The sequence below is a fragment of the Microtus ochrogaster genome, assembly GCF_000317375.1.
Source record: "Microtus ochrogaster isolate Prairie Vole_2 chromosome 14 unlocalized genomic scaffold, MicOch1.0 chr14_random_2, whole genome shotgun sequence".
NCBI lineage: Eukaryota > Metazoa > Chordata > Mammalia > Rodentia > Cricetidae > Microtus > Microtus ochrogaster.
In genome coordinates, this window is record NW_004949097.1 from 3710745 (window position 1) to 3737795 (window position 27051).

General features: G+C 41.9%; 1 protein-coding gene across 2 annotated transcripts in view; it reads left to right on the forward strand.

The window, feature by feature from the left end:
• Positions 1-27051, forward strand: part of Ptpro (protein tyrosine phosphatase, receptor type O) — a 204392-nt gene that overhangs the window by 141271 nt on the left and 36070 nt on the right. Inside the window, exons 13-17 of one of the 2 annotated variants that reach the window (XM_026787925.1) lie at positions 12629-12768; positions 15986-16118; positions 18824-18944; positions 22472-22540; positions 24611-24694. In XM_026787925.1, the coding sequence (XP_026643726.1) occupies positions 12629-12768; positions 15986-16118; positions 18824-18944; positions 22472-22540; positions 24611-24694 (547 nt within the window). The remainder of the gene's footprint in view (positions 1-12628; positions 12769-15985; positions 16119-18823; positions 18945-22471; positions 22541-24610; positions 24695-27051) is intronic. The other variant, XM_026787926.1, reaches the window with a different exon arrangement.

Consider the following 27051-nt stretch of genomic DNA (forward strand, 5'->3'; position numbering starts at 1 on the left):
ATACTTTCTTCATCCATTCTTCCATTGAAGGGCATCTAGGTTGTTTCCAGGTTCTGGCTATTACAAACAATGCTGCTATAAACATAGATGAGCATATACTTTTGTTGTATGATAAGGCATCTCTTGGGTATATTCCCAAGAGTGGTGTTGCTGGGTCCATGGGTAGGTTGATCCCAAATTTCCTGAGAAACAGCCACACTGCTTTCCAAAGTGGTTGCACAAGTTTGCATTCCCACCAGCAATGGATGGGGGTACCCCTTACTCCACAACCTCTCCAGCAAAAGCTATCATTGGTGTTTTGATTTTAGCTATTCTGACAGGTGTAAGATGGTATCTTAAAGTTGTCTTGATTTGCACTTCCCTGATCACTAAGGAAGTTGAGCATGACTTCCTTAAACATATTAAATGCCATATTCTGTAGTCTTTGAAAGGTTTGAAAAATGCCTATCCATCTGAAATATATCTCTATACAACTAAAAAATCTAACCAACATGACTACAAGCTTGACTATTATAGATGATTATCTGTTAACTTACATTTCTTAATTAGACATTACAGTTTTAAATGAGCTACACAAACACAATACCTTAATCAAGATCAGAAACACATACACACACACACACACACACACACACACATATATAAATTGACCTTAAATTTGTGTCAATAAACCAAGATGCATACCAAGGCAAACCTCTATAGCATATCACCCTTTAAATGTAAACAAACAATTATAAACAGTATTTGGGAATATGGGTGTAGTTCTGTTCATACTACTTCATGCTGTTTGGGGTTGCTGTTAATAAGGTCTTTCATGGTGGATCCTATGTGCTAGGTTCATCTCAGTCAGCAGTTTGGTGAAGTAATTTCTTTGTGGAGGTGTTAACAGCAACTTTTCAGGGGGTCTCGGTATATCAAACCACATTAGCCTGGAATGAATCCACAGGTTCTCATCCTCTGTGGAGACAAAAGAAGAAACTCTTTTTCAAAGCACCATATCCTTATTCCCAAATTTTGAAGTCAAGATACCTTTATGATATACATGCTGGTTTAGCTTAGCAGCCCATACAATGAAATGTCTCTGTACTTAACTCGTTCACAGTCAAAAAAATTCAAAGAAAGCACAATAATATACATAATCCAGACTCTGTGAATTTTCCATTTTTACATTGTTTATTTTGTTTACTCCTTTTAATCTATGATTATCTGTACTGTCTCTTAAAAGACTTTTTTATTACTTTTTCAGCTTTCTGTACTCTTTCTTCTCTCTCCCAAGCCTACGTACATTTATCCAACACTATGAATTCATCTGGATTTATCTTTATTGCATATATGTAATTATTTTCTGTCCAGGACTGCTTTTGCTCTTCTTAAAACTTAAGCTATGCCATTATTAGAGAAAATATGGCAGTTCCAGCTTACCTGCCCAATCTAAAATTTAAGCTGTGCTATTACTATGGAATATATGGTACTGCCTGCTAGGTCTGCACAGTCCAGCATGGTGGAGCCACTTGTGCCTCTGAGACACGCACACCATCCCAGTTCCAGGCACAAAGCTGGTCCATGTTGCCATCAAGCAAGTTGCAGCACGCAGCTCATAAACCCAGTTCAAATGCTCTGTAGCCAGATCTCCTGCCTGAAAGAGTCAGAGGTCAGTTTTTTCTGCTGCAGCTGAGTTAGGAAAATCTCTCTTAAAGGAGCAGCAGCAAGCTGCCAGCAAACAGCAAGACGATGTGTTAAACTCTGTAAATTTTTTTTGTCTAAAATTCCTTTTCAAGCCCTCTCAGGTTTTATGTGGATTTAGTATGCCATGTGGACACCAATTTATAGGAGGAGGGTCTGCTTGTTCGTTTCTGCTACCCAGAACAGAAATAACCACACAAAAACTGTATTATTTAAATCACTGCTCGGCCCATTAGCTCTAGCTTCTTATTGTCTAACTCTTATATTAATTTAACCCATTTCTGTTAATCTGTGTATCACCAGGAGGCTGTGGCTTACCAGGTAAAATTCCCAGTGTCTGTCTCTGGTGGGCTCTGTGATATCTCTCCCCCACTCAACCTTTTTTCCTTCCAACATTCAGGTCTGATTTCCCTGCCTACCTAAGTTCTGCTCTATCAGCAGGCCAAGGCAGTTTCTTTATTCATTAACCAAGAAAAGCAATACACAGACAGAAGGACCACCCACACCAGTATCCATTAGTAATTTAGGTTGAATAAAGTATCTTGACTTTATTAAAGTTAGCATCCTTTCATAATTCCAATAAAATAAACATAAAAGGAAAATAATGTTTAACAGGGAACTCAAAGGGAAAGACAGACTCACTCTCATTAGCCAAGAGAAGATTCCATCTATTTGTTACTTAATATAGGCTCTCTGCAGGTGTGTTCAGACACAGCTATTTCCTCTGATGGGACTGCATGATGCTTATGCATAGCAAACATGGGCTTTAAGAAAAGTGAAGAGATCAGCAGAAGTCCAGACAAGGAATATAAAAAGTAGGGAAAGGGAGTCTGGAGAAACGGCCCAGGGGCTAAGTGCTTACTACTCTCTGTGAGGACTTAGATCTCAGCACCCCATACCAGAGAGTTCACAAACAGCTTCCATTGCCCCTTCTGGCCACTGTGGACACCTGCACACACACACACACACACACACACACACACACACACACACACACACACACACACACGTACAAACACACACAAAAAATGCAATAAAAGAAATCCTTAAAAAATAAAGAAAGGAATCAATGTTAAGGTTAATTAATTCCTCATAAATAACTGAGCAAGCATGAACATGAGTATGGCCTAGAATAAAGCAGAAGTTACAGTGAGTGCAAGAAACATGTAGAAGTGTTAGCATGTAGGAAGACACCCAGGAAAACTGCTCTAACTGGAGAGGTAGCAGACCACGGTAAAGAGCACAGGAAGCTGGTACTACTTCCAGTAACCTGATGTATTTTATTATGAGGTGGCAGAGAGGGGCTCTAAGGCTCTAAACACAAAGAAATAATGACGTGGGTATGCCAATAAGCCCAACTTGATCCTTACATACCGAAGGCACTTTACAGTTTGCCTAACACTGCTCCCAGTAAGTACATGCAATCACAACAATAAGTCACTGAAAACTCTATCATGTAGTAAGACCACATTTCATTTTTGATAGGGAAAGGAACTTTGGGAAGTGTCTCTCTCTCATTGGCCATGGGTGAGCTGGCAGAGAGTTGTATGGTAGACTTCTGGGGCATCATTACTGTAAACATAGTCACATAGAAGCAAATACATGCTGAAGGCAGGAGGGATCCAGCCGAGCCTGGGTGACAGGGTGACATGCTGTCACAAACTACATGAAACAGAAAGTAAATGCATCGCATCACTATCCAAGGCTGGCAGCAGAAAGTTCAGCATTTTGTGTGTGCGTTTCAAAATTAAAATGTGTAGTAGGACAAAAAGCAAATACATTTTCTAAATAGTTACTACAACTTGCTGCTATATCTGTTTCAGACACACACTAACTCCTTGCTTGTGCTCGAATGTGTTCATGGGAATTTCAAAACATTTCTGTTATTGCTTATGCTCACATCAGTAGCTATGAGTAAAGAGGCTCACGCAGGCACAGCTCACTAGAAGCACAAATACCCTGGAGTTGTATTGTCATCAGGAAGGTACTGTTAGAAATGCTAGGAAATCAGAAACGAAGGTCTGGGGAGCCAGCTAGCAGATAAGTGCTCACTGCCAATCTGACAGAGTTTAATCCCTAGAATCCAGGTAGAGAAAGGAGAGAACGGACACCTGCAAGTTGTCCTCAGACATGTATGTTGTGGCATCATGTTTCCCCATTCCCCAATAAAGAAAGAAATGTAAAACCAAAAAAAAAAATTAAAGAAAAAAGAATCTCCAACAAAACAGCATTTTCTTCAGCATTCCCAGTAAGGTCATTCCTCTTCACCTCCACGTCTGAGCTCTCTGATTCTCATACACATGGCAAAAGAGATCTTTGCTGAGACACAGATGCTACAAGCAGAAGGGAAGTGATGAGTAATTTTAAAATTGTACCTTGATGCTAAAAATCATTATTTATGACAACTTTTTAAAAGTTAATTTACTTAATTCCTTACAAATGTTTAATATCATGAAATAGAAAAGCATGTACAATTTCTATTCAAGGTGGGTTTATTCTGGTATCGTATTAGAAAGTCACAAGGTGATTGACCAGATGGTTCAGTAGATAAAAGCACCTGTGGCCAGGCACAATGCCCTGAATTGTATCCTTGGGACCAACATGATGGAAGAAAGGAACCAATTCCCCAAAGTTGTCCTCTGACTTCTACACAAGTATTTTGGCACATACTGTACACACACACACACACACACACACACACACACACACACACACACACACACACACAGTGATCAAGTAATATAATTATTGAAAATTTAAAGAAAATCATGTGTGACCCAACACAATTTAATCATTAACTCCTTTTGCTGTGGCTATGGAAATTATTTTTGCAAACTTCAAAACACCCTCAAGGGGGCAGTACTGTCCCTACTGAGGATCCAGGTAGTGTCCATTTCAGACACTGCAGACATGCCACTCTTTCCAGAAACTGCACATGGGTGGTAGGAATAAAGAAGGCAACACCTTCCAGCACGCATGATCTGTCCAACGAGAAAACAAACCACTTTCCCATGATTCCAGCTATGCTCTCTAATATTGTCCACAGGCTGAAAGGTTTGTTCAAAACCAACTTGCAGGTAAGTGTAATGACAGACCTGAGAGCTGTGCCCACGACCCCAGTACCTCACTTTCCCCAAACCCAGGGGTTGTCTTGTGGAACTGTTAGTGTTTCTTGGGTCCTAACTATTTCCTCTATGCCATTGGGTTTTCCAGTTGTCCTTAAAATGAAAGTTCAGAGGTGGTCATGCCACAGGAAAATTTTCAGTGGGTTTATTACTTACCTCATTCCCATTTTATGGAGTATCTCTGGTTGAAGGTATGGACTGGCATCATTAAACCTACTCAGAAAAGTGACAGTTTAAACAGCGATGGTTTCTTGTTTATCAGGTGTGTTGTTGAATTTTTTAATTATTCACTTTATGTATATGGGTTTTCCAACTGCATATATGTCTGTCACAAGCATACAGTGCCTGTAAAGGCTGAAAGGGTGTCAGATCCCCTGGTAATGGTGTTACAGATAATTGTGAGGCCCCAACTGGGTGTTAGGAATTGAACCTGGGTCCTCTGGAAGAGCAAGAGGTCTCAACCTCTGAGCCATCTCTCCAACCCTCATCATGTGGTTTTGAGCCTCCGTATTTCCCTGATAGAATTATCTAAACATAGTGAGAAAGTTCCTTTGTGTATTTCAAGATGAAAAGTAGAATTCCAGAAAAATCATTTCCACAACATCAAAACCTTCAAAGTTTATAAACTTCCTATTCTGTGCATGGGTATCAGGTGGAGTGCTGCATCCATCTTGGTCTTCTCTGAAAGCAAGATGAGTCATATAGACAGACCTCTCATTATTGGCAGGTAGCTAAATAATCCAACTTGTCTCTTTTGAAGATGTCTGGCTTTTGGTAACCATGACGTCGTGCTTTGTAAAGTCCTTCAGGTTTTTTTTTTTTTTCCAGCACAATTCTTTGCTGTTCAATAGACATTGCCAAATGGAAATGGGACTGTGCCCTCGGAGTTATATAATATTCTAGTTACTATTTAGCCAAAGCAAGCTGTGAGTTTCAGGAAAATGGAAGAACTTTTCATCACTGAACTGAAGCCATTGGGAGGGGTTGTTTTGTGACACTTTTGTTCAAGCCATTTTGTGTTTCTTGGTTGCATCCATCTTTGCCTTTATAGACATTGTATTGATTCTACTTTGTAGAAAATACAGGTTTAGCATACAGATGTTTCCAGAGTTTGTTCAAATCAGAAAATTACTGTTAAACTTCAGAGCAAAATTGTTTGGACTAGCCTGCAGCTCACTTCTCTGTGACTGAGGCCTCTGTCCAATACAGTAGTGTTGGGTAGAGTCTACTTATGTGGAAATAAAGTGCCAGTGTGTCCAATATAATAGACGTTCACCAAGAGGACATATGAGTGGATATAAAGTTGGGGTTGTGTTTTTTTGAAAAAAATTACCAACCCTTTTTGATTGTCACATCGACAAAACCCACAAAAGTTTTATCTCAACAATGGTTTGTGCTGTGTCAGGACAATCATTTCATTAGCAAGTTTCATTTCCCCATAGATTAAATGAGTGCACTAGAAAGATGGGCCAGCTCAGAAAAGATACACTTGTGTGAATCCATTGGTATGCATTCATACATTGTTGGAATCCATCTTTAAGCCTTATAGAAGAGGCGGTGAGTGAAGCTCTAACCTTTGCTTAGACCTGAGACACGGAGGCATGAACCATGAACCTCAAGGGGCTGCTTTTGTTTCTGTCCATCAGTTTATGCTGTAGGGGAGGAGGGAGCCCTAACAAATACTTCAGAAAACATTAAAGCCTGGTTCTGTGGGCTGGAGTGACGCTGGGGTGAAAGCTTCCTGCGAAGAAGCTGTGGGAGCTGAGGCCTAAGTGACAAAAACCACAACATGGTCGGGAAGCATGACAGATGGAGGGAGAAGGCACAGAGGACTTTCAAGGTGTGGGGGTGGGTTTTAGTTTCAGAGCAATGGGAAGTCGTTGAGAGAACTGATATTTAAAATAACAACTCTGGTGACTTGAGGGACAAAGTAGTACGGAAGGGCTGGAGAGGCAGCCCGGTGGTTAAGAGGGCCTGTTCCTCAATTGTGAGAACCACAGTGCAGTGCCCACAACCACAAAACCAGGCCACCAGTAATCTTGTGTTAACCCCACCATGAAAGAATGAGACCTCTACCATAGTTTTGAGCCAAATTTGAAGCAAGCTTTAATTAAATACTGGCCAGGATGGTGGGCTCTAGGCAGATCCATTCTGGGGTTCCCAGAAAATGACAGCGAGTCACATTTGCAGAGGCTTAGAAAGGCAAACCCATAAGGCTATGTGTTTCCCACCAAGTCCAATCAGGGGCGAGCATATAACTTGATGTAGTTCATGTGTGTGTACCTCCCACCTGCATTAAGCATATCCAGTGTTTTTGAGTCAAACAAGCTTGTCTAGGGGAGTGAAAACACGTGGTTTGTTATCTCACATGAACAGCAGCCACCAGCACCTCAGTATCTGTCTTTGGGCAAGGGGCTTACAGGCTAGAGGCATGTTTGCTTCATGGATCTCTTAGGAACAGTAATTGAAACTGAAAGCATAACTTTGGCCCCCACACTAGCACCAAGGGACGTGGAGACATGTCGATCATAGGGGTTTGCTGGCTTCAACTTAGTTTAGAAGAAGAAAGCCCTGGGTTCCTAGGCAGAGGGAAATGGAAAACTCCCAACACAGTCTTCTGGCTCTATCTATACACATGCATGATGTGCACGCACACACACACACACACACACACACACACACCCTCTCGTTCTCCCTCTCTCACACACACATGCACACGTCAGAATAAAAAGAGAGCTGAGTTGAGTCAACAACTTACTTAAAGAGGTTAGTTGTCTTAATATGGGCAAGATCACTGTGATTTAGTTAAATTCCATGAGAAACGAGAACTACTTCAGTTAAGATAACTGTAATAGAGAATTGGAAAGGATTCAGGAGTCATTTTGAAGGATGGGACTCCAGAACTTTCTTTTGGGACAGATGTAGGAAGTGAGAGAGAGAGAAAAAGTAAGAATGATGCCTCAGCTTGGCTCTTGAGAAACTCTGTTTCGTGGTTGTGCAATTCAGTGAGACCCAGAGAAAAGCAGGGGCCGTGAAAGGGTGAATGGGGAGGTGTTAAGAGCTTCAAACTTGAGAGAGAGAGAGAGAGAGAGAGAGAGAGAGAGAGAGAGACAGAGAGACAGAGAGAGAGACAGAGAGAGAGAGACAGAGAGAGAGACAGAGAGAGACAGAGAGAGTTAAAACTATAGAAAATCAAAGCACATGTGTCCAGCAAAGAGATAATCAATCCATGTCCAGAGATCACAAGGAATTTCTGCTCTGGGATGTCTGGATGAGTTAGAGCACCCGTACTGATTAGAGACAGAAGTGAGAAGCTCTGGGTGTGGCCCACATTCCAGCACGCGGAGACTGAACAGCAAGAAGATTCTAGGAAGAGAGGGTAGGATGGAGCAGCCAATGAAGGGAGAGAAAAACCCAGCTCCACCCTAGTAAACCACCCTTGTGAAGTTCCACTTTCCCAGGCCACACACACGTGCAAGACACCAGAAATGAGAAATCCCTCAGCTTGATTGCCAGAAGACTACACACGGCAACGTGTGGTCAAGCTGGAGCCAAGAGATGTGATGGTCTTCACACAGCACCCAGCCAGGAGCTGGAGACAGAGGCCCGGACCTTGTGTGCAGATGCTTTTTACATTTTACTGGATTAGGGAATTTGTTTTTCTAAAGCCTTCCTTCTTTTGGCAGCCATATAACAGACATGGGAGGACCCTCCAATACCTACTCTGTGGCTTTCGCTTCTCTTTTTAAAAACTGGATTTTAGGACATCAATTTGCCATTCTTAATCTCAGTCATAAAAACTTTGATGTGAATGAGAAATCTTTAAAGACTTGGTTTGATTATGGACAAGAGTATTTTTTTTAAAAAAAAACTTATTTGGTATGTCAGGAATTTAATGAGTACTTCCTCACACCCATTGTTAATAAGATTTTTTTATGGGTGCTTTGTCTGCATGCATGTCTGTACCATACAGTATCTGTTGCCTCCAGAGGCCAGAAGAGGATGCCAGATCCCTTGGGATTGGAGTTACAGGCAGTTGTTAACCTCAATGAGGGTGCTGGGAATTGAAGTTGAGTCCTCTTGAAGAGTAACTAGCTCTTAACCACTAACACATCTCTTCAGTCTCTAATTAATAATTTATAACATTTTCAGATGCTAAGTGCTTGACCAAGTGATAGATAGATAGATAGATAGATAGATAAGATAGATAGATATCTCAGCATTTTTTTTTAAATATTCAAATTACTGATTGAAATCTGAAAGAGTCTTCCTAGGTCAATGAGAAGAATCTAGAGAGTCCCAAATCTGACAGACTCCTGTTGCTTAAACCAAACTTCCCTCTTCCAGTTTTTATGGCATACTTACCATCCTTAACAATTTCTCTCCTTACTCCAGTGCTTTCTTTGGCAGATTTTGCTGCCATCAACTTGAGCATCATGATGCCTCTACTTAGCCTCCACTGCTTATGTGGGAGATGCTTTGGCAAAGTTGAGAATAATTTATAGGACCTATTCTACTGTAGAAAACTTCATTATAACACACATGGAACAGACTCTCAATTTGAATTTTGGACATAAAAAAATTCTAGAAAACTCTTCACACTGAGGCTGGAGACTGAAAATAGATTTTTTCCCCCCATCAGTCAGAGAGATGCTTTTTCATAGCAATACTACTAAATCCTCTTACTACCAATGCCATGTGTGTAAAACCCATCACATTTAAAAAGAAAAAATGTAGACAGTGGGGAGCCCGTCTGCACTTTGGATATAATGACACCTCATAAATACCATTCAGTGGACAGTTACATCAATGCGTGACATTAAAATAAGCAGTAAGTGGGACATCCTGTCACATTTAATCCCCACATTTGAGAAGCTGAGGCAGAAGGTTTGCCATGAGTATAAAGGCAGTCTAGGCACATAGTGATTTCCAAAATGGGACAGTCCCCATCTCGCTCCTCTGTGCCCCCCTACCTAATAAAAAAGAAAGAAAGAATGTAGATTGGTAGAAAAGGATGAATTTGGGACATTCAAGACATTATGTTCTGCTTCAAGACTAAGTGTTACACCTAATTATTTCCTTTGTAACCTCCAAGTGAAAGAAGGGATTTGCTGGAGGATCCCAAGGCACCAACTCTAAGTTCAGAGGCAGCAGCTTGATCCTCTCATGATCAGTATAAATTAAATTAGCATTGCTGTCTTCCATCCTGTCCAAGTTCTGTACGAGGTGCTTGATAACACTGTGTGTAGTGTTGTGTTGTGTTATGTGCAAATTCATATTTTGGAGGGAGGTCACTAGTTAGTTCCTGGCTGTCTGGCTAGCTTAGACCAGAGATAATCACACAGAAACCGTATTGATTAAATCACGGCTTGGCCTATTAGCTCTAGCTTCTTATTGGCTAGCTCTTACACCTTAATATAACCCATGTTTATTAATCTCTGTATCACCACTTGGCTGTGGCTTACCAACTAAAATTCCCAACGTCTGACTCTAGCAGTGGCTCCATGGATTCTCTCTGACTCTGCCCTTTCTCCCAGCATACAGCCTAGCTTTTCCTGCTTAGTTCTGTTCTGCCCTTGCCATAGGCTCAAAGCAGTTCTTTATTCATTAACCAATAAAAGGAACACATAGACAGAAAGACCGCCCACATGATTCATATGAATGTGCACACATGTGTGTATGGGCATGTGTTGGGAGGTGTATAGAGGTCAGAAGCCAACTGACTTTTTCCAATCACTCTCTATATATCTTTTTGAGACAAGGTCTCATCATTCACCCAAGAGCTTGCTGATTCCAGAAAGCTCCAGGGATCTGCCTGTATTTGTCTCCTCAATGCTGAAGTCGCAGGCCACCATGCCTGACTTTGTGTGTAGATGCTGGGCATCTGAACCCAGGTCCTGGTGCTTGAGTGGCAATCAGTTTACCAAACTTAACTACTTCCTTTTATCTGTCTGTTTTATGTTAGGTTGGTTTTTAAGACGCGTTTTCATATAACCTAGACTGGCCTCAAATTCACCGCATAACTGAGGCTGGCCTTGAACTCCAGGTCTTTCTGCTTCTACACCACCACTGCTAAGATCACGGGTGCATGCTGTTATGAGTGACTTTGTAGTACATATTTTTAGAAGAGAAAGAAGCCTAGCTTTATCCAGTACTGTCCCAACCACGTGCATTTGCTCCCAAGGGCCCGGTTTTAAGCTGCACAAATCACTGGAGGTCTTACATGTATCTCAAAGTCCTGTCAGCAGTGACAGATGTGAGTAGAGATGTTGACCTCTGACACTTGAGGCTTCATCTGTCCCTTTTCTTCAGAAGAGAAGTGAGACTGTATCCTGCCCGGAGGAGTGGGTAAGCTTGCCAAGGAAAAGGAGACCCTGACATCCTGTGGTTTTCACTGTCCAAAGCTGACTCATCTTTTCTCTCCTTCAGCCCACACACCCACAGTTGTCACTTTCTCACTGGAAAATGACTCACGTTCAGGCCACCTGCAAGGATTTCTACTTGTAAATACGTGTTTCTTTACCGGCTCTACAAAGGAAGCCCAAACTGACCGGAAAGATCTGGAGGGGTCAACAGTTTCCCTGGACATTCAAGCTCTGGAAAAAATCCAGGACTAGGGCGAGATTCAGAAATTGGGACATAAAGTGGGAAGAAGTACAGCTAACAAGAGAGGGAGACCTGCAGCAGAGATCTGGCTGTCTGAAAGGGAGGTGCAGACGGGACAGCACATTGACAGCTCAACTTAGAGGGGGATGATATTGTATGTCCAGGCAAGCGATGTCGAGGGTAACTGCCAGCAGATAACAAGGACCTAGCTTCAGACCAGGAGTGCAACTACTACTGGAGGGTCTAGAAAGACAGATCACAGCATCTTCACACGGCATCACCACACCACATCACAACACAGCATCACCACACAGCATCACAACGCAACATCCACCATAACATCACCACACGGCATCACCACACAGCATCCACGACACAGCACCCACAACACAGCATATACCCAACACGGCATCACAACTCAGCATCCATAATACAGTGATATGAGTAGGGAAGAAGAAATCCAGAAGTGAAAGATAGGAGTGTAGAAAACTTACCAGAACACAGGACCTCGTCAACCAAGCCTGTGGCTCAATTACTAGAAAGGAACAGAAAGTGGCCCAGATAGCACAGTGTGGGGCCCTTGACTGATGTATTAATTTATTGATCAAGATAAAAAGCCTATGATAAAACTCTTATCTTTAACATGTTATTAAGCATCTGGTTCCCTTCCATCATCCTTTTACAAAAAAAAAAAATTATGTTATCTTTTCAGTTTTATCTCTCTTAATTTTCACTAAAGTTTCAAGAATCTGATCTTTTTCCCCAAGAAAAGTATCCAAAGAAAGGAAGACTTGGGAAGGCTAATTCCCAATCAACATCTCATTAGGAACGAGAGCCCCCTCCCCATCTTTCCTGTCTTCTTCTTCATCTTTGTTTGTTTCTGTGTCACATCCAAGCTATGTGTTGTCAGGACAATGCTAACTCCAGGATGGATGACACAGACACTATTAATAGACTCTGGTTATAAAGCTGAAGAAGAAAACAGAAGTGTCCAAAAGGAGAAGTTGGAAACACAAGTGGGGAAGAACACAGAACATTCTGCCTTTGGTTGTCGATGGCAGGCTTTGCGGACGGGCATATTACTCAAAGGCAGTAGAACACAGGCTTTTATCTCCCTACCTGTGAGTTCTTTGGACCTCCGGCCCATTTGCTACTAAATGAGGATAATATATATATATGTAATTCTGTTTTTAAAATTTTTGTTCTTTCCTCAGAACCAGCCCCTCCGAAATCACTCTTCGCAGTGAACAAAACACAGACATCCGTGACCCTTCTGTGGGTGGAAGAGGGTGTTGCTGATTTCTTTGAAGTCCTCTGTCAACAGCTCGGCTCTAGCCATGATGCCAAACTCCAGGTACTGATTGCCTCGACTTTCCTTCTGGGTTTCTTTTGGTTAAGGCTAATGAAGCAAACTAAAGACTTTCTGTTTCATGAAAGTACAAGAAGTGAAAACTGTCTGCTCGTTCTTTTGGGCTTTGTAGAGTTTAAAAGTTAACAGTATTTATGGACTATATTCATGAGGACCATGACATTGAAATTATATTTTAACAGTTAGGAATCAGTTGCCCAGTTTTTGAAAGGTATTCGAGAGAACACAAATAGTAGAATCAAACACTTGACTTCATTTTTTCTTTTAATTACTTGTAAATTGATTTAATTTTTGTTTATTTTAAACTTAAAAAGACACTATAAATAAAAGATATCAGTTCAGGTGCAAATGGAGAAATAAGTAAAATATAAGTTCCCCAGCAAAGAGTCATATTGTCGAAATAATTTAAAAGACAAAACCCTGAGACATGCTTATTGTTAAAGCTTTGGGGTCATATAGAGCAGACGTGATAAACTACTTTATGGTTCTCCAGGTCATGAAGAAGGGCAGGAAAAGTGGACACTCAGCTCTGAGAGTTACTAACTCACAAAAAGAAAAGAGAAGGAAAGGGGGGGGGGCGGAGAAGAAAAGACTTTGCAGCCAGAGGTGGGGGGAGGAAAAGGACAGGGAGTCACGCACTGCAGGGGGTCAAGTAATTCTTCTAGCATGAATAATTGATGCTCTTTCAATAAATAAAGACCTTGTGCATGAGAAGGAAGAATAGGAGGATGGCTGGGCAAGCAACTTTTTCCACTGCTTGCGGAGATGATGTGCCTTGATCCCTCGGCCCCTTTGATAGGTGCATCAGTAAATTTATCTCTTTTGATCTGTGCTGAGTCCTGTCTCTGTGCTATGAATCTTTTTGGAAAAGAAGTCTCCTGCCATGGATGCATTTTCTTCTCTGTAGCTGTAGTGATGTCTTCCGCTGGAAACACAATGGCTGACCAACTACTAGGGGCAGTTTAGTCCTGCCAGCAAGTCTGTCTCTCCCTGCTGTAATTCTTTTCTGGACAGGTGGTGGGTGGGACGGGAAAGCAGTGCTGTTGGCTGCTGTCTTGTTAGCCTGGAGGGTTTGGGGATGTTCTTTCGAAAAAGAGGGGCATACTGACTCATTGTTTACATTGTGCAGTTTATATGTCACTGCCTCTCCACGGACCCACCAAGTTAGCGATTTATTCTTCTTAAAAATGAGATAATTTTTGCTTCTGAGCACCTTCTCTCACCATGCTTTGGGTGGGTGTGACAAAAAAGAATGTGGGCAAACAGGTTGGGCTCTTAATATATAGAGAACCGCTACAAGTAAAAAATAAATAAATAAAAGATACTAAGCAACACTCCTAAGCAAACACATAGGAAACCAAGAACAAAGGAACCTTCAACGTATGAAAAATTGATAACTTCCTTCATGATAAGAATTGCAAAATAAAACTACTAGACACAGTTTTCACTGGGAAAGCCTACAGGCAAATATGCCGCGTTAGAAGGAATGCAGGAAAACAGTCCTCTCCACTCAACAGTAGTGAGCAGGTAAGCTGGCCTGGGAGGGGTTGATTGTCGATAGTTTTCGGTATTACAAAGGCATGGTTTGTGACCAAATACCAACTGCTGGGACTGTATGATTACATATGTATATACGCCTTTCCATGCAGCGTGTGGTGTGTATACATGCACGTACGCCATATGCAGCATTTTAGCTTTTCCTGTAGTAGTGACAAAAAAACCCCAGCAAAAGCAACTTGCAGGAGAAGGTATCTCTTCTAACTCATAATTTCGGGGTACAGTCCTTTGCGGTGGGGAAGTACTGTCAGCAGAAGCTGGAGGCAGATGGTCACATTGCGTCAGCAATCTGGAAGCAGAGAATTGTAGTGTCTTTGTTTCAGATAGCTTTCTTCTCTAAATGCAGTCCAGGATCCAGGCTCAGAGACTGGTGCCACTCTCCTTTGGTGTGGATCTTCTTAGGTCAATTAGCCTAATCACAATAACCTCTCAGGGACATGCGCAGAAATTACCTAATCTAAACAATCCCTCATCTCATAGGTGATTGTAGGTTCTGTCAAGTTGGTGATCAATATCAACCATCACACATACATAAGTACTATATATATATATATATATATATATATATATATATATATATCTGCAAGATGCTGTTTACTTAACATGTTTTCAATAGCACACAAAGAACTCAACAAACCACTTGAACCTTCGTCAGTAGGATGCTGATGAGGTCAAGTATGAACGTTGCATGGACTTGTGTGCACTCCTTAAAAAACAGTAACACAGGAGCTGGAGATGGTTTTGGGATTAAGAATACCTGCTGCTCTTACAGGAACTGAGGTTTACTTCCCAGCACCTACACAGTTGCTCACAACTGTCAGCAACTCCAGCTCCGGGTTATACAGTACCCTCTTCTGGTCTGTGCAGGCATGAATGCATGTAGTACCCAAATATACAGACAGACAAACATTCACACATGTAGTTTTTAATTTTTTTTATTTAAAAAAGGATTAAACAGCTTAATACAAACTTGTAGTAAGAATGCCAAAACATGATGTGGGATGTCCTTCTGTATATGTGCTGCTTTTATTAGTTGATAAATAAAGCTATTTGGGCTAGTGGGTTAGCAGAGTAAAGCCAGGCAGGAACTCCAAAAAGAAACAGAGAGAGGGGACGGGGCAGAGTTAGAGAGATGCCATGTAGCTGCCAAAGGAGAAAGACCCCCACCGGAACCTTTCCAGTAGGCCACAGCCTCATGGTGATACACAGATTAATAGAAATGGGTTAATTTAAGATGTAAGAGTCAGCCGGGAATATGCTTGAGCCATTGGCCAGTGTTGTAATTAATATAGTGTCTGTGTGATTATTTGAGTCTGATTGGCCGTGAAACAAAAGAACAGTCTCTGCTAACAAGAAGATACTGATGACTCAGGTAAAGCTAAACAGAGTAGTGTGGAAGTCATTCACAATTGTCAACACGACCTCTCCGTCCATACCTCCATCAAAGGTGTACAAGGAGGAAAACATCCAGTAATGTTGGCTGCTTTCACGGGACAGAGCGGCATGGAAGAGATTTTTCACTGTTAACCTTTTCCATCTTTTAGTTGCGTCTACTCTACATACAACCTCCTTGATATGAAAAATAGTTTTAAAGACAAAATGAACGAGGATGACACGAAATGAATTTTCTTTTCTATATCTCCAGGAACCCATAGCTGTTTCCTCCCACGTTGTGACCATCTCCAGCCTCCGTCCAGCCACTGCCTACAACTGTAGCGTCACCAGCTTCAGCCACAACAGTCCCAGCGTCCCCACGTTCATAGCCGTCTCCACAATGGGTAATTGTGCAATCTGGTCTTGAAAAGTTTCTATATTTTCTTTAATGTTTCCTTTTAAAAATACATAGTCTGCTTTTTAATGGAACTGGTCTTCTACTATAAACAACACCCCAAGAGATGGGTTCAGGGAGCCCTTGGCTCCAATCCTGAAGAACAGGTGACTTAGAAAAAGATGTAGATTGTCCTGAAATCTTTTTAAACATGTAAATATAGCATAACAGTATCTGAATTTTAGATTTGGGTTATTGGAGTTCTTTCTATTAATGAGTATGACTTTTTTCCCTGCATGGATTTCTGTGCACCATGTACATGCCTGTTGCCTGCAGAGGTCTGAAGAGGATATAAGATCCTCTGGAACTTGAGATAGAGGTGGTTGTGAGCCAACAAGTGGGTGCTGAGAACCAAATCCGGGTTCTCTGCAAAAGCAATCAGTGCTTTTAACTGTTGAACCATCTTTCCAGCTCCATTGTTGTAATATCTGCAGAGGGCTATGTTCCTGGTACCTGGCCGCCGGCACAGCTAGCTTTATACCCGAAATAATTACATGGAAACTGTATTCTTTTAAACACTGCCTGGCCCATTAGTTCCAGTCTCTTATTGGCTAGCTCTTAAATATTGATCTAACCCATTTTTAATAATCTGTGTAGCTTACGAGGTGGCTTATCAGGGAAGATCTTAACCTACAGCTGTGTCGGGTGGGAGAATCATGGCGACTGCGACTCGGCTTCTTTCTCCCAGCATTCTGTTCTGTTTACTCCACCTACCTAATTTTCTGTCCTATCAGGGCCAAGGCAATCTCTTTATTTAACCAATGAAATTAACACAAAACAGAAGACACTCCCCCATCACTCCATTCTAGGTTATTTTGAAAGTTAGAAGAGAAAATACAGAAAGCCCTAATGTATTCTGTAAAAAGGCTGGTATAATCAACAAGGCCACCATCCTTGGAATCCACAAGACTGGTACACAGACTCCTGATCAGCTCACTCTCGTCTTCACTGGTCCTTGGCTGACCCTGGTTAAAGAGTAGTTACAATTCCTGCTTAAAGTCAAAGCCAAACCACTGCTATTTCAGCTATACTAATGGGAAAATTAGTAACTAATACAAGGGCTGGAACAATGCTGGCCTCCTCGTTCTTTTCCTACATTGTGTTATGTACACTGTTAATGGAAGGAACTACAGACCATCTGTGAAGACCTATGAAGACAGCAGTGCACAATGGGTTTGCTTTTGTGTCCCTCACACTAGCCATGCATTTAGCTACTGAGTACAGGGATGGGTAACATGGACTTTTGCTTTGTTTTGTTTTGAAGTCTTTGCTATTAACATTTAATGTGTTAGAAGAAGAGAAGAAAGTAGATATGGACAGTGTTTTAATGACGTTTCTCCTCACATCTCACAAAACTTTTTCTCCCCAGATTTTGAGGTTTTTGTTTGTGTGTTTGTTCTGGTTTGGGTTTGTTTTTGAAGAACAGAGTTGATACATGATCTCGCTATATAGTCCTGCATGGCCTGGAACTCATAGGAATTCTCCTGCCTCGTCCCTTCCTTCAAAAGTTGGAATTGCAGTCTATGCCACCATGCCTGGCTTCTGTGACACTTTAAAAAATACTTTAATGTCTATTAATTCTTATCCTTTCCCTGGCGGCCTAGAGCAACAGTGAAATTCTTGTCCAGTTTACTTACAAGTGAAAAGGAAGGGAAATAAATAAGGTGCTTCTCAAATAGAGCTGACTAGCCTTCTCTTCTCTCTTCTCAACACTCAGCCACGAACCCAAGCAGAGGTAGCATATAGCAAGTACTCAAGACATTGAGGACTGGTTCTGTGGGGATTTAAATGGTTATCATCTAAGTCAGGCTGGTCTTAAACTCACCAAATAGTCCATAATGCCCGCAAACCTCTCACCCTCCTTCCTCAGCCTCCCAAGTCCTCGGATACAGGATGTACCACCATGCCCATCAGTTCTGATGCTTTCTGCCCTGCGATGGAGGACATGTAGCTCCCCTGGCTCACGGTGAAGATGTCTATAAAGACATGGAACCTGCTCCCTTGCCTCTGGCATCCTGTGATGAGCAGGCCATTCATCAGAGAAAGCACATGAGAGCAACCCCACTCCTAGGGACTCTCCAACTTATTAATAGATTTAATCTCTGCGTCTGTGCAGATGGGAAACCTCGGAGCATATGGCTACAGATCGTCAGGATGCCTGCTTCTGGTAGCATGTAAAATGCCACCACAGATGGCAGCTCGCTAATGCCTTGCTCCTATGCATTGTTAGCGGAGAGAAAACTAGACAGCGGTGCTTCCCGACTCTAAACTCATGGGCATAAAATAAGAACCTGCCACCTTTGAAGCTTTTGAGAATGTTAAGCAATGGTAATGCATGGTAATGATTTTTAATTTTCAAATAGTTGCAAGCCACGCATGGATACTGTTCACACTTGCAGCTTTTCTTTCTAAGAGCATCCTGCGTGCTGGAGACCTAGGAAACAGACTCGGTTCCTCCTCATACCTAAGGACCATCTGCCAGCCTCCAGCGCTCTACCAGAAGGCAAGGCAATGGCTGCCTTAGACAAACATGGTTGTTGCCATTGTCATCTTCATTATAAACTCAACCTTCCTAAGGATAGATGGAAGTCTGTGAATGGCTCTGTCAATCTCTGTGTCCTGTGACCTACAGCAACATGTGGCTTTTCTCTCTAGTTACAGAGATGAACCCTAACGTGGTGGTGATCTCAGTCCTGGCCATCCTCAGCACACTCTTAATTGGACTGCTGTTAGTGACCCTTGTCATTCTTAGAAAGAAGCACCTGCAGATGGCTAGGTAAGAAAAATGCAGATGTTCATCTCTGTCTCTCTCTCCGTGTGTGTGTGTGTGTGTGTGTGTGTGTGTGTGTGTGTGTGTGTGTGTAATGTAGAAGGAACACCTAGGGCCCTGTGGATTCTAGACAAGCACTCTACCACTAGGATAAACATCAAGAACTCTCCTTTATACATTCTCCACTACTTTCTTCACATTTCCGATTTCCGGAGTTTCCTATCAGTTCTCTGAAGACACTGCTGCTCCTTTGGCAACAACTGCATTTGGGAAATTCGGTTCAAATATAAAGTGGTAGACTGCTGGGCAGCTGAGATACAAACCAATATCTTTTACAGTTTGCTCTCTCGCCATGATTTAACCAGTGGCTTATACAGTGTATTAAAAAATAAATCAGGAGCCAGGCAGTGGTGGCGTACACCTTTAATCCCAGCACTCGGGAGGCAGAGGCGGGCAGATCTCTGTGAGTTTGAGACCAGCCTGGTCTACAAGAGCTAGTTCCAGGACAGGCTCCAAAACCACAGAGAAACCCTGTCTCGAAAAACCAATAAATAAATAAATAAATAAATAAATAAATAAATAAATAAATAAATAAATAAATAAATAAATCAGGGATAGTAACATACCTTTAATCCCAGCCCTCTGTAGACACAGACAGGCTGGTCTCTGTGAATTTGAAATCAGTCTTGTCTACATAATGAGTTCCGGGCCAAGCAGGATTACATAGTGAGACACTGGAGAGAGAGAGAGAGAGAGAGAGAGAGAGAGAGAGAGAGAGAGAGAAGAAAAGATGAAGGGAGGAGAGAGGGAGGAAGTAAAGAAGGAAAGAAAGAAAGAAAACAAAGAAGCATCAAGTCCAACAGCAGTTTACTGCCCAGCTAGCATCATGTATAGGAAAATATAATTTAAAGTAAACTGACTCAAGCTAATTACCAAGATAAGAATGGAATGTCCTAATAGACAACAATGATCACTTGTGAATATGGCCACCAGCTTATGAAGTTTGGTATTGCAATAACCAAAATAGGATGGTATTAGTTTGGTATTACATTAACATCATTAGGATGATGGGGACATGGCTTTAACATAGTAGAACTCCAGGGAAAACCTATAACATTGCACTCCTCAAGTAAAGTCTAGACTTACAAACTGTGTGAGCTTGTGCAGGTCACCAAAACTTTATTCATTGGCTTAGCAAATTCTAATGGATATTTGCTATGTAACAACTACCCCAGTACTGAGTGTCTGCTGTACCTCACCTTGACAACACTTGATAGAGTTTCTCTTGCAATGGGGAACACAGATAACACACAGTGAAGACAAAGCTACAGCTGCAGAGTGTGTTAGAGGGTCATAAGAAAGGGTGGAGCTGGGCAGTGCCAGGATCCAGAAAGAAACCCTGAAAGGTTGGTGAAGAGCAGCCATGTAAAACAAAGGCTTGGGAGCCATGAGGAAGAAGGCCATACATTATCTGTGGAAAGTGTCCAGTGTAAAAAACACCTAGTACAAACGCCCAGTGTCATGGCTAATGTACTCAAAGACTAGCTGAGACTCCAGGACAGGCAATGCAGCGGAGGTGCAGGGAAGAATGTCAGGTGATGCCCGATCACAGAGGGTTTCACAAGCCCTTGCGGGACCGTTGGCTTTAACTCTGGGTGACATGAACAGTCACTGCAGAGTCCGGAGCAGGTTAATGAGAGCTGATGAGTTTTGATACATTCATTTTGATTTTATGCAGAAAACAGACTATATTGGGGCAATGAAGAGAGAGGGCACATGAACTGGTTCTGTGCCACCTAGCTAAGTTCTGCCCTGCTATAGGTTCAAAGCAATTTCTTTATTCATTAACGTTAATCACATTATACAGGGAGGAATTCCACATCACCTCCCCTTTTCTACTTAAATAAAAAGGAAGGTTTCAACTTTAGCATAGTAAATTCATACAACAAAACAGTTACCAAGCAAGAATTACAGTTACAATATTTATATCTACTTTATCTTTTATCATAACTAAAGAAAACTATAATAACTATTTATTCTTCAACTCCATCAAAGACTCCAGAAAGATATTCCCTAAATAAACAATAAGTTCATTGTAAGCAACTTTCAAAATTCTAGTATTGACAGAAACATCTCACTGCCTGGACAGTCACCCAAAGTTCTTCTGCAACATGGGGTCATCCATCTTCAGCCTACAGACCCATAGCATCTGGCAGACTTTCCCATGAAGCAGAAATTTTAAAGACAGTTCCACCTATTTTGGCAGTTTGTCAGTCAATTTCTTCTGTATCCTGCAGAATGTCTGGCAGACTCTTTCATGAAGCAGGAACCCCGAAGGACAATCTCACCTTTAGGCAAGTTTAACAATCATTTCTCTGTTGGTCTTGCATGTCCAGTTCACACAGCATACCATCAAGCAGTCCAGGCAAGAGCAGTTTCTTGCCCAAATGGCTAACAAACTCCATAAGGAGCCTCTTCGATGCCCATGTTCCTCTTGAAGCAAATGGTGCTGCCAGGAGCAGATGTGTCTCATTGTCATGAAAAGTCCTAAGCTCTTCAAACATTTTAAATGCCATATTCTATAGTCTTTGAAAGATTTGAAGAATGCCTATCCATCTGAAATACATCTCTGTACATCTAGAAAATCTAACTAACATGACTACAAGCTTGACTATTATAGATGATTGTCTATTAACATATATTTCTTAATTATACATTACAGTTTTAAGTGAGCTCAAGGGAGTGAGGCAGAAAGTGATAGAATAAAGCTCTCTAAGTTGTCTTCTGGCCTAAATATACATGTGCACAGACATCTGTACCCTGTATGCACACACACACACACATACCCAAGAGAGAAACAGAGAGAGATAGACAGACAGACATACAGACCCACACATATGCACACACACACACATACACACACACAGAAACAGACAGAAAGATGGAGAGAGAGAAGCATACACAGAAAGTGATAGAGGCAGATACAGAAAGACAGACAGACAGACAGACAGACAGACAGAGATTTACAGAAAAGAAGATGACAGAAAGAGACTGGTGAGTGCTTGCCAGTGGAGGAAAAGGAATACTAAAGATTGGTGGCTCCGAAGCTACCAAACTTCACATCCTGGGAAGGGGTAGGGTGACTTTAATCTGCATTTAAGTAAACAACATGGCAGTAGCATGGTGTAAAATTCAATTCCAAGGAAACATGAAATAAACAGCCATGCCCAAGATCAATGCAGAGGGGCAACAAAGGACATGCAAGTGTATTCTAGGGTCATGAACACCTTTTGGGAAAGATTGTGAAAGACTCTGTTTTGACTCAAGAGTTTGACTGCATTTCAAGGGGCTGTTTCTTTGTGTTTTATCTTCCTTTGCTTTTTGATATTGTATGTGAAAGAGAATCATATAAAACATGCATTATCCTTTTTTTTTAATTCTGGCATGATGAGCTGGATAAAGGCTCTCTTGACCTTCATGTCAGGTAAAGAGCTCCATCCAGCAGTAACCTTGCTTTTGTCTCTTTTGAACAGGGAGTGTGGAGCCGGCACATTTGTCAATTTCGCATCCTTGGAGAGGGAAGGGAAACTTCCCTACAGTTGGTGAGTGTTATTCTGGGACATGTCTTTAGCTGACTGATTCTATTGTCTTTAAAGCACAGATGATTTTTGTGTGTGTGTGTGTATGGTTGTCCTTCCTTTATTTCAGTGAGTAATCCGTGACTAGATCATCAGGGGCCAAAATGGTTTCTACAAGCTGAATACCATTCTTAAGTAGTGGAAAAGGGGACCACAAAGTCAAGCAAGGGGCCCAAAGCTGTGCTGAGCAGAGGCTCCATCACAAGAACCACAGTGGCAGTAAGAGGCCCTTAAGGGAGACTTAAATAAGGCAACATGGCTGAGTACCTGGCAAGCGAAGCCAACACTTCCATTCAAAAATTAAGTAAAGATGTATAACCCGAAGCTCTCGCCTCTTCTATCAAAGACACAGACAAACTTAAAAATTGTATGAGCCCTTTGTCATTTACAGTTGGGGACGAAGTTCCCAGAGGGAAGAGGTGTTTAGGGAATTAGAACAATGTCGAGGGATAAACTTGGTTGTCATTATACTGAACTATGTGTGTAATCAATAGCAATACTGTCCAGCTAAGTATTAAGTTTAAAATATCCAAGAGAATCACCAATTAAGTAAACATTTCTCCTGTAACAAGGGCTACCATAGAAGTGTTTAAATGAACTCATTTTTCCCAAAGTGGCTAATATTAAATAAACAGATCTGAGAGAACAGAAATTTCACCCTATAGAATCAATAGGGTGAAAAACCTTATCTAAAACACGAGACCTTCCTCTCTGAGTGGGATGATGACCATGCTAGTTGAAGACAGGGGTGAAATGGGATTCTGTTTGATATGACTGCACTTTGGGTCATTTTAAAATTTAACATGAATAGAGTTTTTCTATAAAATATGATCAACCCAGTTGTGAAGAAAGAGAATTTCTAAGCCCTTGATGCTGACAATTTCAGAAACATGGGAAGATTTGTTCAAATATGCTGGGACTCTTCTCAAGATTAAGAGCCTCACCAACTCCCACTTCTTCCCTTTAAAAGACCAGGTGCTCACAGCTCTGGTGTGAGGCCCATAAACTGTCCTAAATGTACCCCTGACCCAGGAAAGCTATGCATTAATGAACTTCCTGACCATTCGCAATTCATAAGATTGATAGGCCAGCCCTGGGAAACTAAAAGCAAAGCAAAGAATTCCCTCCAGGATATTTCTATAAAATCAAGCCAATTCTCCTGCAACTCGTAGCAAACTTGGTTTCACCAGCAGGAGCATATTGTGAGGGAGTGAGATTAGCTGTGTCAGCGGGGGTTCGCTCTAACTGAAGTGACAAGATGATAGTTCTCTCCTTGCTTTCACGCTAATGTAGGTGGGACCGGTATTTTCCTGTCCACGTGATTGGATGGTCTGTCTTGAGTGCTGTCTGAAGACCTACAACCAGATTCCAATCAGACATTTCACTTCAATTGGAATTAAAATCCAATTACTTAATGTTTCACTTCCATTCTGATGAGAACCAGTGAAAAACCCCAGGCCGTGGATGAGGTGCTGATGTTGAGTGGGTGATACCCATATAGCATATTGAGTTTATGCTTTAAGGAGTAGCGTTAGAAACTGGATACAGGTTGAAATTGAAAATACTACATGAAGTGGTTCAGCTTGATAAGGATGTGGTACAGAACCCTGGTCCTCCCCAGAATGTACTTAAGTGACCTGACCATCTATATTCACTCAGACAAGCTACCACTCTGCTACCTGGCTTCTTAAATCAGGTTAAATTGGAAGAGGTGATAGCTGAGAATAACGCACCAGCCGACTAATGTGCCTCGGTGAACCAGATGGAAAATGAAATCTCCTAAGAGCAGATGAACTGATGCCAAATGGGTGGAAAGACATTGTCTCTGATTACGATGAGGACTTGTGTGAATGGAAGCTGATTGGGTCACTAGCGTAGCCTTGAAGCTCTCCATCAGAAACCCACAGAGGAGAATGCTGTTTAGCTGGGGTATGAGTTGACCCTGGCAGTGACTTATTGACATCTGTTCGCAGCTGAATTACTAACCCTGACCACGTTTTCATCTTTGCATCTGTTGTTTATTAATGCTCGCAGGCGTAGGAGTGTGTTTGCTTTCTTAACCCTGCTGCCTTCATGTCTTTGGACTGATTATCTTTTGGCATTTTATATTAACCCTTGGTAAGTGATTTCACTTTTACTATTTACCCCACACCAAGTCTTTACAAGTTAACATGTAGAAAGTAAACAAAATGGGATTAAGGGATTTGTTTTTCTTGCCTGTTATTTCATGTGATTCTCAGCACTCAGGACAATGAGTAACTGGAAAGACATCAAGACAGCAAATGGTACCCAGATGCCTACAGTGTCTTCCCAGTTAGATTTCCTGTGCTTCTCTCGAAGGCTTTCCTGTCCTGTGTTATTTGTCATTTGTGTCTTCTTGGAGTTGGCTTCCCATCTTTGAATCCCATTTTTCTTCCCATCTCCACACATGAGAAAATTCTTTATTTCCAAGAAGGTAAATGTAGAAAGGTAGGGGAAGGAGTCTCTGAATCTGGAGACCTCTTTGCTTTCATAACAACCTCGACTCTCTAACTACTGAATATCTAACTTAGCTCAGCTAAGCCCTTCTATGCAATTATCTTATCTAATACCCCACAGTTTGTAACAAGTGATAGTCCTTTTAGGGACAGGGAAACAGAACTCTGGGCTCCCAGCTATGCAGAGGACCCAAGTTCAGTTTCCAGAAACCACAGTGGGTAGCTCACAAGCACCTGGAACTCCAACTTGAGGAGACCCAGTACCCTCCTCGGGCACTTGCATTCATGTGCATGCACCCAATCATACACATTTATACACATAATTAAAAACTAAAACCTTCAACAAAAGAAAAGAACATAGTGCCCCAAAGAGAGTGACTCTCTTGATATTATGAGCCATCATATAATAAACACAGGTTCAGAGCCCAGAAAGTCTCCTTTCTCCTCTGAACAGAAAAGAAGAGCCTTCCTTTGGTCTACTGTTGCATTGGTGTCTAATCCACATGGACAATGAAGCCTTGAAACATATCCTTCTTGGCTTTTGCTATGCTATAATAATAATGGTAATAATTATTATAATAAACTTGACTCCTTAGACCAAATAATCCAAAAATTATTTTCTCCCCTAAGTCATCAGAGAAATAGTCAGTCTACCAGGAAAATGACAAAATTCCCAACCACACACACACACACACACACACACACACACGTATACACATACACATACACACACACACACACATATGCACACACAGTCATTGCCCTTAAGTTAACACATGGTTGTTTAGAGAGTATACAATAATAAAATACCTGAAATGTGGGCAATGTGAAGCAGGCTTGGAAAGAAACAATAAAAATATCTCATGGAGTGGAGTAGCGGCTGTGTGTGTGTGTGTGTGTGTGTGTGTGTGTGTGTGTGACAGAGAGAGACAGAGAAACAGAGACAGAGACAGAGAGACAGACTGAGAGATAGAGAAGGGGAGGGGAGGGTGAGAGAGGCATGTGGGAATCTGCACAACCATTCATGCATTGAAGCTATTGGTCAAATATTCTTCTAGTCCTCTGAGGGCAAAAAGAACGCAAGTGATGTAATTTATGACATCAAGTCACAGAGGGAGAAACATTGAGAAAGACTTCCTCCGTATGCATCATTACTACAGAGTCTGCACATTTTAAAAAGCACACTAGAGGGAAGCGCTTTGAAACATGCTCAATCATATCTCACCGTAGCAGCATCCACTACCTTTCCCTGGGCTGTTGCTGCTTCTTAGGTTCAGACGTGACCGTCATCAGCTCAGTGTGTGCTGTGCCGAGTGTCAGATAGTATGAGCAGTACATGTTGCTTCCACCTTTCCCTTCAAACTGGCATTACCTTTCAGTTGAACATCCTCCCACCATCCTCAGGAATTCCACCCGTGCTTTGGATGCAGGTAGTGACTAGAGCACCCACCACAGAAAGCTGCGTCCGGTGCTATCTCCCTGTCGCAGCTCAGCCCGAGATCTTCCCATTTTCTACACTGCATGCCTTGTGCATCTTTCTTAACGACTCATGGATGAACAGATCGCCAACCCCTTCAAGGCCCCTTATGAAAAAATTGTGCGAATCCCAGGTAAGGGGAGCAAAATCCCCCACTGTGTTTAGAAAACATCCCAAGGCTGTAAATGGTTGCCTTGAGGGGAGAAGAGACCTTCAAGGAAGAGATTAGTCTCTGTTGTCAGGGTCTGTATCTTTCACACGTGCACACATCCCAACCGGAAAAGAACAGCCCGCTCGCATTCCCGACAGCTTGAGCTGCAGGTCACTCCCTAAGCTTGCATTTGCTAAGCCTCCCTCAAATGCATTTGTCTTCATATGCCATCTATCCTGTCAACAGCTCCAAACAGCAGTGCTGCGCTCCCACACACTCCCAAAGCCTTAGCCAGCTTCCTCCGGGAAGTGGGGGATTTCTTGAAGAGATGGACTTCTGTTGATTTGCTAGCATCCTCAAATGCTTCTGG